Raw genomic sequence first — 12380 nt, 5'->3', positions numbered from 1 at the left:
AGAGGGCAGGCAGCACAGAGCCCCCCCCCCGCCCCCCGCTCCCTGGGTCAGGAGCCCAAACTGGACGGCAGCCACCGTCGAGGCCCACTCTGCCCAGCACCCCCCTTCACCTACTACTGTCCTTTCTCTCCACGTGGCCTGGTGACGCTGACCCTCCTGTGCCTGGAACGCACCACCTGCCTTCCCGCCTCAGCGCCTTGACGCCTCCTGCTCCCTGCGTCTGGAAGCCCGCTGCTTCCCCCGGGTCTTGAGAAGCCTCCGTCCCTCACGTCCTCCAGGCCTCTGCTCAGACGTCACCTCCTCCCAGGGCCTTCCCTGACCACCCCTGGCCCACCACTCTCTGGCCCTCACTTGTCCCCCCTGCGTTGTGCTGGATCGCCATCTGACGTCATATTACGAACTATTGTGTGTCCGCCTCACCCGCTGGGACATCCGCAAACTGCGGGCAGCGCCTCGTCTCATCTCCCGCCGTATTCCAGCACCTAGAACAGGAAGACCTAGCCCGCAGTTTGTGTCCCATGAGCACACGCTGAAGGAAGGAATGAACGAACAGCAGCCCCGAGTGCAGGACCAAAAAGTGTTCGTGTTCACAGCGCTCGGAATCCGTGTCTGGCCCCCACGACAGGGAGGGTGGGTGTCTCTTATCGGGAGAAGGGATGAGCTCCCCGGGGGACCACAGGAGCCCCGTGCCGCAGGGTGTGCTGGGGGAAGTGGAGGGGCTGCGGGACGTCGGAGGTGACACCGGCCCTCCTGTCCCTGAAACACACACCTTCCCTCCTCCCTCAGGGCCTTGGCACACACCCTGCCGCCCGCGTCCTCAGAGCCCTTCCTGTCCCTGCTCTTCCTCCTGGAGAGCAGCCGTCCACCATGGGTGGGGTTCCCCTTGGGGACCTTGGAGATGGGACTGGCCCAGCCTCCAGGGGGTGGGGTTCGGAGCCTGGACCAGAGCCGAAGGCAGGCGGCGGCGGGCACTGAGGTTTCGGTCTGCGCTCTGCCTGCCTTGCTGAAAAGACGTCAGGACCTGCAGCTGGGGGAAGGGGGAAGGGCCCTGCCGAGTGCCCCAAAGGGACACAGCCCACTTCTTGTCCTCAGTGGGGGTGCTGTTTGGGGAGGAGGGGAGGCAGGATGCTGCCACATGGGCTCTGGCCCGCGGCTCGGCACTGGTCCCAGGCCAGCGTGAGGCCTGGGGCTACAGGCTGGTAGAATCACACTAATGGCTGACAGTTACTCTGCACCAGGCAAAGATGCCAGCATTCACAGGGATTAACACTCCCAGGAAATCGGAACCATGACTATGCTCCCCAATTTACAGATGAGGAAACTGAGTCCCACAGAGACCAAGAGGCTTCCTAAAACATCACACAGCTGCTGAGCGGCGGAGCCCGGATTCAAACAAGACCCGAGGGCCGCCAGAGGCCTTGCTCCTACGCCTCCCCGTGTGTCTCCAACACGGAAGCCTGGCTGGCAAGGCACCTAGCAAGTGCTCAGTAACTACTTGCTGAGTGAATGAATTCGACAAGTTTGTGCCTGTCCAGAAATCACTCTCACCCAGAGGCCTCAGTGCCCCTCGGTCCCCTCGATCCCCTCACTAGGAGACGCTATGGCTATGCTGCTCTTGTCACCACCGCCCAGTGTGCTGCTGTCCCAGCACAGGAAACGACCATGACAGCCAACTTTGCCAGGACGACATTGTCACCCCGTTTTGCAGAGGGGAGCCCTGAGCCGGAGAGAGAGCCGGGAACGGGCCCAGATCGGCCGCCTGCACAGCCTGCTGCCTTTTGGAAATGCAGGCACCCCGGGAAGGGTAGCGAGTTGAATGTCATTGTCATTTACATCAATGGGTAAGGGCATTGCCAGACGGCTGAAGGTCACAGTGCTGAGCTAATGGGAAAAGGTGGGGGTGGGGGTGGGGAGGGAGCATGGTTTGGAAACGGAAGGGGCTGAGAGGAAGCCGTGTGGTGCGGTGGGCGCCAGGGGAGCGTGAGGGAAGTGAAAGGGAAGGGGCCAGGGTCAGCCTTCCAGCACTTCCTAGTTTTGGGTTTGTTTTGGTTTGGTTTGGGTTTTGTTTTGCAGTATCTGCAGCCTGAGAGGGAAGAGGTTGGCTGGCTACACCCCGGAGATGTTGTGTGGCCTCTGGGGACCTCTGCCCTTTCTGGGGCCACCCGTCCCCAGAGCTCTCTTCTCGGGCCCCTGAGCCAAGTGTGGGGGTGGGGGGGGTGCTCAGAGGGAGGCAGGCCGGGCGCGCTCCGAACCTGCAGCTCGCACAGCGTTGTGCGGCTGGAAACCAGCTGCACCCTTAAATGGAGCGAACTTGGGAATCCCCGGAGCTGCCCGAGGTGCAGAGGTGGCCCCGTGCTTTGCTCTCTGCGGCTACCTGGGTGTCCGCAGCCCAATACTGGTCACGGGCACAGCTGATGGGCCCCCCAGCTCACAGGATCCAGATGCTTAGGCCAGATGGTGCCTCCTCCCATCCGTCCCCAGCCCCTGCAGGGACATCTCTGGACGCCAAGAAAGGAAGGACATCTGTTCACTGAGTCCCTACTGTGTGCCGCAGGCTCTTGCTAGGCACCTTACACACGTTCTCATTTAATGCTCATGGTGGCGGATGGAACGGGGCCTCGGAGAGGGAAACAGCTTGTCCAGAGCCCCGGGAGCAGGATTGGACCCCAGGGTTCCGCTCCTGCCATCCCGCCCCCGCCCCACAGCTTGCGGGCTCCTGCTGGCTCCAGAGGGACCCCCTCCTCCACAGGGACTTTCTCCTTTGGCACCCTCGTGCCCGAGTCACTGGGTGGTACGGGGAGGGGGAGGTGGGGAGAGGATGGAAGGGAGTCAGATCGAGCCCAAGGAAGTCCCCCCTGCTGTCTGTCCCCGCACCAGCAAGGCTGAATCCTCACGGGGCCTGAGGGTATCGGAGGGCAGAGCCCAGCGGACACCATCGGCTGGGACCGTCCAGGGCTGTTGGGCCACCATGTGTGTGTGGGGGGGGCGGGGGTGGACGGGGGCAAGCATGACAGCGATGGAGGAGCTTGGTGGGACCCAGACAGGGACACGACGCTCACGACGAACTGTCTGGGACTTTCGGCCGCTCCGTTCTCACTTCCCCCGAGTCCTCCTGCAGGCCCCAGGGCCCGGCGGGGTTTTCCGTGATGACTTCCTCCACGGCGCCCTCCTCTCTGACGGGCCGGTTCCTCCATCTCCCTCTGGCCACCTGGCAGGCCTGGGCTCTCCCGGACCCTCACGTGGGGTCTGCTCCAGGAGCCTCCTCCGGGGGGCCACTGCTGGGGCTCCCTCCCTCAGAGGCTGCTGGCGCGGCTGGGTTCTCGGGGGCCTCTGGGCTGGGATCCTGGGATGGGGCAGAGGAAGCTTCATCGCAGGGGCTGGGGGCTGGGCTGGCGGCAGGTCCAGGGGTCTGGGCCCCCGGGCTGGCCTGGGGCTGGGCCACAGGGTCCAAAGCAGGCTGGGTCTCACGGTCTGCCCGTGGCTGGGCGGGCGAGTTCAGCTGGGGCTGGGCCACAGAATCTGACTGTGGCTGGGCCGTGGGGTTCACCTGGGGCTGGGCCACAGAATCTGACTGTGGCTGGGCCGTGGGGTTCTCCTGTGGCTGGGCCGTGGAGTTCAGCTGAGGCTGGGCCATAGAATCTAATCGTGGCCGGGCCGTGGGGTTGTCCTGTGGCTGGGCCGTGGGGTTCTCCTGTGGCTGGGTGGCGGGGTTCGCCTGGGGCCCGGCCTCGGCACCCGGCTCTGGCACCGTCTGCCCCGCAGAGTCCGCCGGGGTCTGCGGCTCGGCCGGCGTGAAGCTGCCCGGCCGCTCCTCGCAGAGGGCTGCCGCGAAGGAGGACAGCACGGCGCGCAGCAGGGCCCGGAGGTCGGCGCTGGCCAGGAGGCAGAGGAAGGGACTGAGGCAGCTGTTGAGGAGGATCAGGTAGTCGGAGTAGACCAGCGCCTCCCAGAGCAGGTAGCCAGGGTAGATGTCCCACAGGAAGGCCAGGTACAGCAGCTGTGCCAGCTGGTAGGGCAGCCGCAGGACCACGTAGGCCGACAAAATGGTCTTGGCCACCCGGGCGAAGCCACGGCAGGCGGGGCTCGGCTGGCGGCGGCGGCAGCACGTCTTGCAGGAGGCGGCCTGGGCGAGCACGTGGCAGACGAGCAGCAGGAGGAACGGCAGGAAGCCCCCCAGGATCTCCAGCATGCGCAGCGGCAGCTCCTCGCTGTCCCAGAAATCCAGGCAGATGACCAGGTCGTACCACCACACGACGGCCTCGGGGAAGACCAGCCAGGGCACGCTGAAGAGCGTGGCCAGCACCCAGACCCCGGCGCAGACCCAGAGGGGCAGGCGGACCGGGCGGCGCCCGGGGTACCAGCGCGGGCACAGTGCCAGCAGGCACCGGTCCAGGCTGAGGGCCGCCAGCAGGAAAAGGCCCGAGGAGTAGGACACACCCCACAGGAAGTAGTAGAAGCGGCAGGCCGCCGTCCCCAGCGGCCAGTGCCCTCCATGCTGGATCTCCAGGATCTGGAAGACCGCCGCCGCCAGGAACAAGAAGTCAGAGAGAGCCAGGCTGAGCAGGAGCAGGGCCAGCCTCGTGCCCGCTCCCTGTCGGGCCTGCGAGCCCGCCAGCCACGCCATGAGAGCATTGGCTGGCAGCCCCAGGAGCAGCAGGGCCACCAGGAAGACCGTGTCCCAGCTACCCTGCGGGTAGTAGTCCTCGTCCTCGAGTTCCGTGCGGGGCCGGCGGCCAAAGACCCCCAGGCTGGCTTCCATACTGTCCATCTGAGGTCCCCAGGGTGGTGCTGGACGCAGAGTGGGTGCCTGGCAAATCAACGAGGGCATGGGTGACTGGTCACGAGAAGCGCTCTGCGTCTCTAGGCGAGTCACTCTCCCTCTCTGGGCATCGCCATCCCCTTTCGAGTAGGTGCCCTCTACCAGGGCCTCTAACGGACTGCCTCGCTCAGTCCTCATGAAATCCGTTTTGGAGGGGACGAGAGGAAGAGTCAGAGGGCCAGTGACTTGGCCAAGATCAGAGATAGGAAAGGAGACACCAGGACTCGAACTCAGACCCGACCGTTCTGCCCCTCGGAATCCCAGTGTGTGCAAGTAGGCTAACCCAGGGGCTTTCGGACATACGTTTCAGGCTGGTGAATCTTTTCTTTAAATAAGACATTGCGGTTCCCATGAACTAAGAAGGAGCGGTGAGATTAAAGGAAGGGAGAGTACCGGTAGGGCCGCGGGGAACACGGTTTGCAAACCACTTGGTCAGATCTTTGCAGACGCCTTTTGTCTGGTATTCTGGGGCTCAAGTGTTTAAAAGTCCAGAAAGGCAGGACTCCGGTCTCATCAGTTCCACAGGAATCCAAGGGTGCCTGGGAATTGGGGGCGGAGGAGGCCCCTCCCCCCACCCCTGCAGCTCCTGGCCTCGGGTAAGGTCTGCCGCTCAGGGCCACGCGGCCTGGGGCCAGGAGGGCCGTCCAGTCCCGGGAGCAGCTTGCACCTCTGCCTCCTTCTCCTGCCTCACCGGGCCCTCTCCCCTCCTCCTAGCTCAGGTGGAGGTGGCCCCATTTGTCCCGTGGGGCTACTAAGCAGAGCAGGGGCGCAGCAGTGTGGTGCGGAGGAGGGTGGCTGCTGCCCCCCACTTCCCTCCATGGTGGGGGACTCTCCCTCTCCGGACAGAAAGCCCCAATGGCGGCGGAGAGTCAGGGGACGCCCCAGAAAGGCCGCATCCGCCTGTGGCCTGTGGCTCCAGCCACTTGGCCTTCGGCCCAGGGGCCTCTCCCCACCCCCCACCCAGGCCTCTTCCTCAGGCAGACCCCACTCCGCAAGCTCCAGCCCCTGCTGGACCAGAGCCCTGGCTCGGCTTACCTGGGAGGTGAGGCTGCTGGCCGGAAGGAGCAGGGCGTGCCTGCCTGCCCCGAGGTCCCGCCGTCTGCGGGGCCTCACACCGCGGCCTGCTGCATGGCGCCGGGCGGCGCTAAGGCGGCCGGCCTGAAACCCAAGCTGAGGACATTAATCATTCATGGGGCTGCTCACCGGGAAACCCTAACCCCTGCCCAGTGGGGCCGAGTGGCCGGCCAGGCCCCACATCTTTGACAATGCCACATGGCTGACACCCCCTCACCCGGACTCCTCCAGCACAGCGCAAGCAACGGGCCCCCCAGGACCCACCTCCTCTGACCTCACCTCCGTGCCGCTAAATCCAGAGTTCAAGGCCTCCGTTCCCCAATTTCACGCACCCTCTGCTCCAGCCAGGGTGGCACCCACAAGGGGGCCGCCGTGGGCAATTCACCCCATCGTTGCCCCCCTCCCAGCCTTCGCCCAGAGTCTTCCTCCTGTCTGAGAGCCCTTCTCCTGTCCTCTCTTCGCTCAGCGCTGCCCTCATCACACCGCGGGGCTGATCCCTCCACCCTGCAGCAGTGTCGCTCCCATTTTACAGGCGAGGCAACCGAGGCTTGGAAAGGCGACTTGCTGGGTCTCCCAGCTCACCAGTGGACGGAGCTGTAGCCCGAAGCTCATTGCAGCCACCACGCCCTGGCACCCACTGTTGCTGAGAACCGTCCTCTTGGCCCATCTGCCCCGGCCACACGGGGCAGAGGGCCCCGGGTAGGGCCTGAGCTGCCTCTGTCACTCAGCCTAATCCGCCTCAGGGCCCCGTCCCAGGCCGTGTGCTCTCTGGGTGCATAAGCAGCTTTACGGGCCCTGAGAGCCAAGGGTGCTTCTTGCGCTGTGTCTCTGAGCCCCGTTGCCTGTCTTCGCATGGCCACGGAGCAGGCGAGGGGGCAGCATGGCCCAGACCTTGCTCCCAGCCCCCAGAAGCCCCCCGTGGGGGTCACAGCTCCCAGGAGTGGTGCTGAGGGGCAACCCTTGACCAGGAGAAGCAGCAAAAGGGAGAGGGGGCCCCGAGGGTCCCAGAAAGGCGCCGACGGCTCTGGGAGGCAGACCCCCGTCCAGCACCCTGAGGCCCCCGGGAGCAGCAAGCAGGCCTCTCGGACAGGAGGAGGGCCGGAGGAGGAGCCAGCCCCTGCAGCCCCGGGGGCAGCCTCTCGGCGCCAGTCCCACCGGCACCGTCCTGTCCCGCACCACGATGCTGCCCAGAAGACATACGGGCCTCTGCTCAACCGTGTCTTTGGGAAGGTCAGGAGGGGCCTGGGCAGGGCTGGGGGGCCTGGAGGGGGTGGGGAGGGGGCCTGTGCCCTCAGGTTCAGCCCACCCTGCCCCTAGAGCTCAGGCCTCCTGCCTCTCCTGCTCTACGCTCTGGAGCCTGGCTGGGAGCTTGGGTCTTGGGCCAGCCTGGGCAGCGGGTGGGCCTAGACCTCAAACCCAGGGTTCCATGAGAGCTCAGGCCCCAGGGGCAGGAAGAGGAGGGGTCGTCTCTTTTCCTGGGGCCCACGGGACTTCAGCTGCCTTCTCCTGTCCTTGTGGGACTGGCCCAGTCCAGGCCAGCGCGGGCAGGGGCTAGAGGAGGCTGGCCAGAGTGCTGGCCGGCCCTGGGGACACGCTGGCCTGTGCCTCCACAGGATCGCAAGCTGGGCCCCGAGGAGCTGGCCGGTGAGTGAGCCTTGCTGGCGGCAGGAGGTGGGAGGTGTCCCCGAGCTGGGCTCCTGGGCCTGACCTCCCTCCCCCGCAGAGCTTCAGGCGGCCTTCGAGGAGTTCGACACGGACCGGGACGGCTACATCGGCTACCGGGAGCTGGGCGCCTGCATGCGGACGCTGGGCTACATGCCCACGGAGATGGAGCTCCTCGAGGTCTCGCAGCACGTCAAGATGCGGAGTCAGTGCCTCGTGCCGCTGCCCAGGGGGTGGGGGGGCGCTCTGGGCGCCCCGCAGGCGTGGTGGGGGTAGGGCGAGGGGGGGACAGTTTCCAGGGCAGTTTGGCAGTTTGACATCGGCCCCGTCGGATGCAGGGACACCGGGGTGCGAGGAAGGCACCGGGGACCCAGACACACAGGCCCTTGGGGCTCTGCAGGGCCGCCGGCTGCAGAAGCCCTCCTCCGCGGCCGGCCCTCGTGACGCAGCGCCTCCTGCTGGCACCGCCCGCACTCTCGGCCTCTGGCTCCCACAGAGAGCCCCCTGGGGTGCGCTGAGGCCCAGCGTGACAGAGTCCTGGCCCTCGCCTGTGATTCAAGGAGGGGTGGGCGGGCGCCGTGTGCTTCTCATCGGCTGGTTTGTCCAACAGCAGATTCCCTCCGCTCCGGGACACCCGCCCTCGTGTTACCTTTGCGATCCACAGTGGGATGAGGCGCACCGTGAATGTGCACATTTCGGTTCATGCTTCTCTTCTTTTCCTTTCTTTCTCCTCCCAAAGCTGTTATTTAACCATTTAAAATTTTTTATTTATGTATTTATTTTTAGGGAAAGGGGAAAGGAGGGAGAAACAGAGGGAGAGAAACATCAGTGTGTGGTTGCCTCTTATGTGGCCCTCACTGGGGACCTGGCCTGCAACCCAGGCATGTGCCCTGACTGGGAATCGAACCAGTGACCCTTTGGTTCACAGCCCATGCTCAGTCCACTGAGCTACACCAGCCAGGGCTATCGGACCATTTTTTTAATACATGACGGCATCTGGGAACCGAGGGGAGACATGGGTGTGCTTCTTCAGGGGCGTTTGTTGCTGCCCACAGGGACCCGCCCACTCGGTAGCCGTGCACTGCAGCCTGAGAGCACCGCCGGAGTGGGTTCCCTTGCCCGCAGCCTAGGGTGAGGAGGGCGGTTTACTCGGTCACCCAAATCCACTCACCACGAGGTGGCAGAGCCAGGGCTCAGGCCCAGGACCAGCTGGTTCCGAAGCCCGCTCTTTCCCCCACCCCCGAGTGCTGCACCACGTGCACCCCCAGCCGAAAATGGGGCCCCTGCCCCCTTACCCCCTCCAGGGTAAGAATGCTGGGTGTTCTTCCCTGGAGGCAGAGCCAGGAGGGACTGGCCCTGGTGATGTCCCTCCCTGGGCCCCGGCCCTCCACCGTGACGCTCTGCTTGGGTCTGCAGTGGGCGGCCACGTGGACTTTGAGGAGTTTGTGGAACTGATGGGCCCAAAGCTGAGGGAGGAGACGGCGCACATGCTCGGGGTGCGGGAGCTGCGCATCGCCTTCCGAGAGGTGCGGGGCGTGGAGGGGTGGGCGGGCCGTGCGGGGTGGGACACTGCCTTAGTGGTCTCCCACCCACGCCAGGGGAGGCAGAGAGTGGAGTCCTCAGCCTCTGGAGGCACAGGGCCCTGCGGAGGGTGGGGCTGGGGCCGGGGAGGGGTTGGAGAGGGTTTGGCTCACTCCAGCTTGGGGCAGGGGCTGGTCCACCCAGGGAGACTTCCTGGAGCAGGAAGGCAAGAGGGCATCTGAGGACAGCAGATGCAAAGGTGGAGGTGGCTCTGGGTGGGAGGGGCTGAGTCCTGCTGGGACCCTAGTTCGACAGGGACAGGGATGGACGGATCACTGTAGCCGAGCTGCGGCAGGCAGCGCCGGCCCTGCTGGGGGAGCCGCTGGGGGATCCTGAGCTGGATGAGATGTTCCGAGACGTGGACCTCAACGGGGACGGCACCGTCGACTTCGATGGTGAGTTTCCTTCCTAGACAACCCCCCCGCCCCGCCCCCTCCAGCCCCTAGGCTGAGCCCCGCAGCTCCCGAGACCCCTGACCCAGTCGGTCCCCTCTCTCCCACAGAGTTTGTGATGATGCTCTTCACTCACTGAGGCTCCAGGCGGGGGACCGCCTTGTCCCTCTGGCCCCAGACCGGCAGGGTCCCTGCTGCACGTCACCCCCCCTCCCCCCGGGAGGCCCCAGGATGAAAGAGACCAGCAGCTGAAGCTTCTCCTGTCCCTGACAACACCTGGCTGGAGCGCCGGCTTGTGACGGCACCCACCCACCCTCATCCTCGCCTCCTTCCCACCCGGAGAAAGGAGGTTCCAGGAGAAAAGCGACAGTCAGCTGCCTGGCATTCCCTGGCGAGAGCAAGATTTGGGTCTCTGTAGGCCCTCGGGGGCGGGGGGAGCTCCCCACACTGGCAGCATTAACAAATGGGGGTGGGGGGGGAGAGGGCAGCTGGACAGGACCCTTCCCACTACTTAAGTGTGAAAGGATAGACATATTTTAAAGTTGCACCCGAGCCCTGACCCGTGTGGCTCAGTGGGCCGGGCATCATCCCGCAAAGCGAAAGGTCACTGGATCCATCGCCAGTCAGGGCACACGCCCGGATGCGGGTTCGGTCCCTGGTTGGGGTGCATAGGAGAGGCAACCGATCTATGTTTCTCACGTCGATGTTTTTCTCCCTCTCTTTCTCTCTCCCTTCTCCTCTCTCCAAAAATAAATAAATAAAATCTTTTTTTTTTAACGTGGAACTTGAAAGGAAAAAAGGGATGACCTTGGGTACCAAAGGAAAGAGAGAACTCCAAGCTGGGTGGCGGGAGGGAGTGAACCCTGGGGGCGGGGCTTCAGACCCGGAGGTCTGAGAGCCTGGGCTCTGGCACCAGGAGTGTCTGGCGCAAGGCTTGCCAGGGGCAGGGGAGCCAGACACGCCCCTGAGTACCCTCCAGGCCTCCAAGGGGTCCCCTGTTCTGGAGAAGGGAACCCAAACATACTCCCACCTACCAGCGCAGGGAACTGGCACGGGCACAGATGTCCAGGGCCCGGGGTGGAAACATTACCCTAGGGAACCAACCCAACACTCAGGCCTGTGCGTCGGGCAGGAGCGCGGTCAGGCCCCATGGCATGAAAAGCTGAAGAAATAGGAAAAAATGGCTGTCAAGGGCACTCTTTCTACCCAGGGCACACAGGACTTAGAACACACACACACACACACCCGCACCGTCACTTCTGAAGGTGAACTCGTGACAAAATATTACAAAGCACATAAGAAAACAAGCCACTTTTAGGGAGCCTGGGCGGATAGAACAACCAGGAGAATCGGTGCCCCAGAGTGTAAGTAATAGGACCATTTAAAAGAGACCATAAGCCCTGGCTGGCATAGCTCAGTGGATTGAGCTCGGGCTGCGCACTGAAGTGTCCCAGGTTCGATTCCCAGTCAGGGTACATGCCTGGGCTGCAGGCCATGACCCCCAGCAACTGCACATTGATGTTCCTCTCTCTCTCTCTTCTCCCTCCCTTCCCTCTCTAAAAATGAATAAGTAAAATCTTAAAAAGAAAGAAAGAAAGAAAGAAAAAAGAAAAAGAAAGAAAGAAAAAGAGACCATAAAGTAAATGCAAAAAAAAAATTGAGATAAAAGAAGGAAGAGAGACCAATATGTAACAACAGGACAGGATTAAGACTGCACAGGGAGATTAAAAAAATAACACAATAGAACTTCTAAAAACAAAATCTGTAGCCGTTGGAATGAAAAGAAATCCATGGAGGAGTTCAACAGCAGATTAGAAACCATTTAAGAGAGGATTAACAAATTGGAAGCTATTACCTGAAAATCACCATAATGTAGCACTGAAGGATAAAAAGATGAAAAGTTGTAAAGGATAATTAAAAGTCATTAGGAGTCTTAGAAGGGGAAAATAAAGAGAAGGAACATGAGGCAATAGTCAAAGAGATGATGGCTGAAGATTTCCCATAAAGATTCCCACAAAGTCAAGTGCTCGGGCGGACGGAGCACATTGCAGCCAGAGAAGGAGAAATTAAGTTAAGCGTGTGCCTAGATGCATCCCGGGGAAAACTGCAGAAGACCAAATGAAAGTGAGGGGTTCCCGTCTGCGTGCTCTCACTGAAGGGATGGCTCTAGTAAGAAGGACATTTATGCCCTGGCTGGTGTGGCTCAGTGGCTTGAGTGTCAGCTTGTGAACTGGAGGGTTGCTGGTTCGATTCCCCATCAGGGCACATGCCTGAGTTGCGGACCGGGTCCCTGGTTTGGGGGTGTGTGAGAGGCTACCATTTGATGTTTCCCTCCCTGTCTTTCTCCTCCCTTTCTCCTCTCTCTAAAAATAAAATAAATAAAATCTTTTTTAAAAAATTTAAACAGGAAGGAAATTTGCTCAGGAATGAAGGCGGAGCACGTACTAGATAATAGTCAGGAAAGAAGCCAGTAAACACGCTGGCGGATCTAAAGAAGCATTTACTATTAAAAAAAAATTAATTTGGAGGATTTTAAAAATAAGGAGAGACTGAAATAAAAGACAAAAACCAAATGGAAGGTGGAAGGGGATGCTTTAGACATGCCAAAATCTTTTTCTTGTTTTCCCTACAGGATAGACTACTTGATTGACTTTAGATGTTTTTAACCACTTAAGGGTACGCATCCATATACTATAAATAGGGGTAGGATGAATCACGGAAGAGGAAAAGGGGGAAACGAAGAGCTCTCGTTGAAGTGAGTAGAAGGCCGGGGAGGTGGGGAAAGCAAAGAAAAACAGAGTCCATTGAAAATATTAAAACAGAAGGTAGAAATAATCCTTAAAAGAACAACA

At 61.7% G+C, this 12380-nt stretch overlaps 2 protein-coding genes across 2 annotated transcripts; one reads left to right on the top strand and one right to left on the bottom strand.

Annotated features, from left to right (window-relative positions):
• The first annotated feature begins 1721 nt into the window (after positions 1-1721).
• On the top strand, positions 1722-9975 carry LOC123829381 (calcium-binding protein 4-like). The gene is made up of 7 exons (XM_045855034.1): positions 1722-1841; positions 6426-7123; positions 7507-7537; positions 7617-7760; positions 8972-9081; positions 9384-9531; positions 9639-9975. The coding sequence occupies exons 2-7, from the start codon at positions 6746-6748 to the stop codon at positions 9665-9667; spliced, it is 840 nt and encodes a 279-aa protein (XP_045710990.1). The 5' UTR covers positions 1722-1841; positions 6426-6745; the 3' UTR covers positions 9668-9975.
• GPR152 (G protein-coupled receptor 152) lies at positions 3026-5895 on the bottom strand. Its single transcript, XM_045855026.1, has 3 exons — positions 5855-5895; positions 3548-4807; positions 3026-3427 (listed from the first exon to the last, which is right to left on the bottom strand). Exons 2-3 carry the CDS (start codon positions 4766-4768, stop codon positions 3236-3238), a joined length of 1413 nt encoding a protein of 470 aa, XP_045710982.1. The 5' UTR covers positions 4769-4807; positions 5855-5895; the 3' UTR covers positions 3026-3235.
• Positions 9976-12380: the final 2405 nt, after the last annotated feature.

Source organism: Phyllostomus hastatus, unplaced genomic scaffold (assembly GCF_019186645.2).
Source record: "Phyllostomus hastatus isolate PE091 unplaced genomic scaffold, TTU_PhHast_1.1 phas_scaffold_11, whole genome shotgun sequence".
In the NCBI taxonomy this organism is placed as follows: Eukaryota; Metazoa; Chordata; class Mammalia; order Chiroptera; family Phyllostomidae; genus Phyllostomus; species Phyllostomus hastatus.
This window is presented reverse-complemented; position numbering and strand designations above follow the sequence as displayed.

Bases quoted from the DNA above. Each gene is read 5' to 3' on its own strand.
- LOC123829381 (XM_045855034.1), top strand. From the start codon at position 6,746: ATGGCCACGGAGCAGGCGAGGGGGCAGCATGGCCCAGACCTTGCTCCC. The intron at 7,124-7,506 runs GTCAGGAGGGGC...GTGCCTCCACAG, and splicing joins TCAACCGTGTCTTTGGGAAG to GATCGCAAGCTGGGCCCCGA. The intron at 9,532-9,638 runs GTGAGTTTCCTT...TCTCTCCCACAG, and splicing joins CGGCACCGTCGACTTCGATG to AGTTTGTGATGATGCTCTTC.
- GPR152 (XM_045855026.1), bottom strand. From the start codon at position 4,768: ATGGACAGTATGGAAGCCAGCCTGGGGGTCTTTGGCCGCCGGCCCCGC. The intron at 3,428-3,547 runs GTGAACCCCACG...GCCCAGCCCCAG, and splicing joins ATTCTGTGGCCCAGCCCCAG to GCCAGCCCGGGGGCCCAGAC.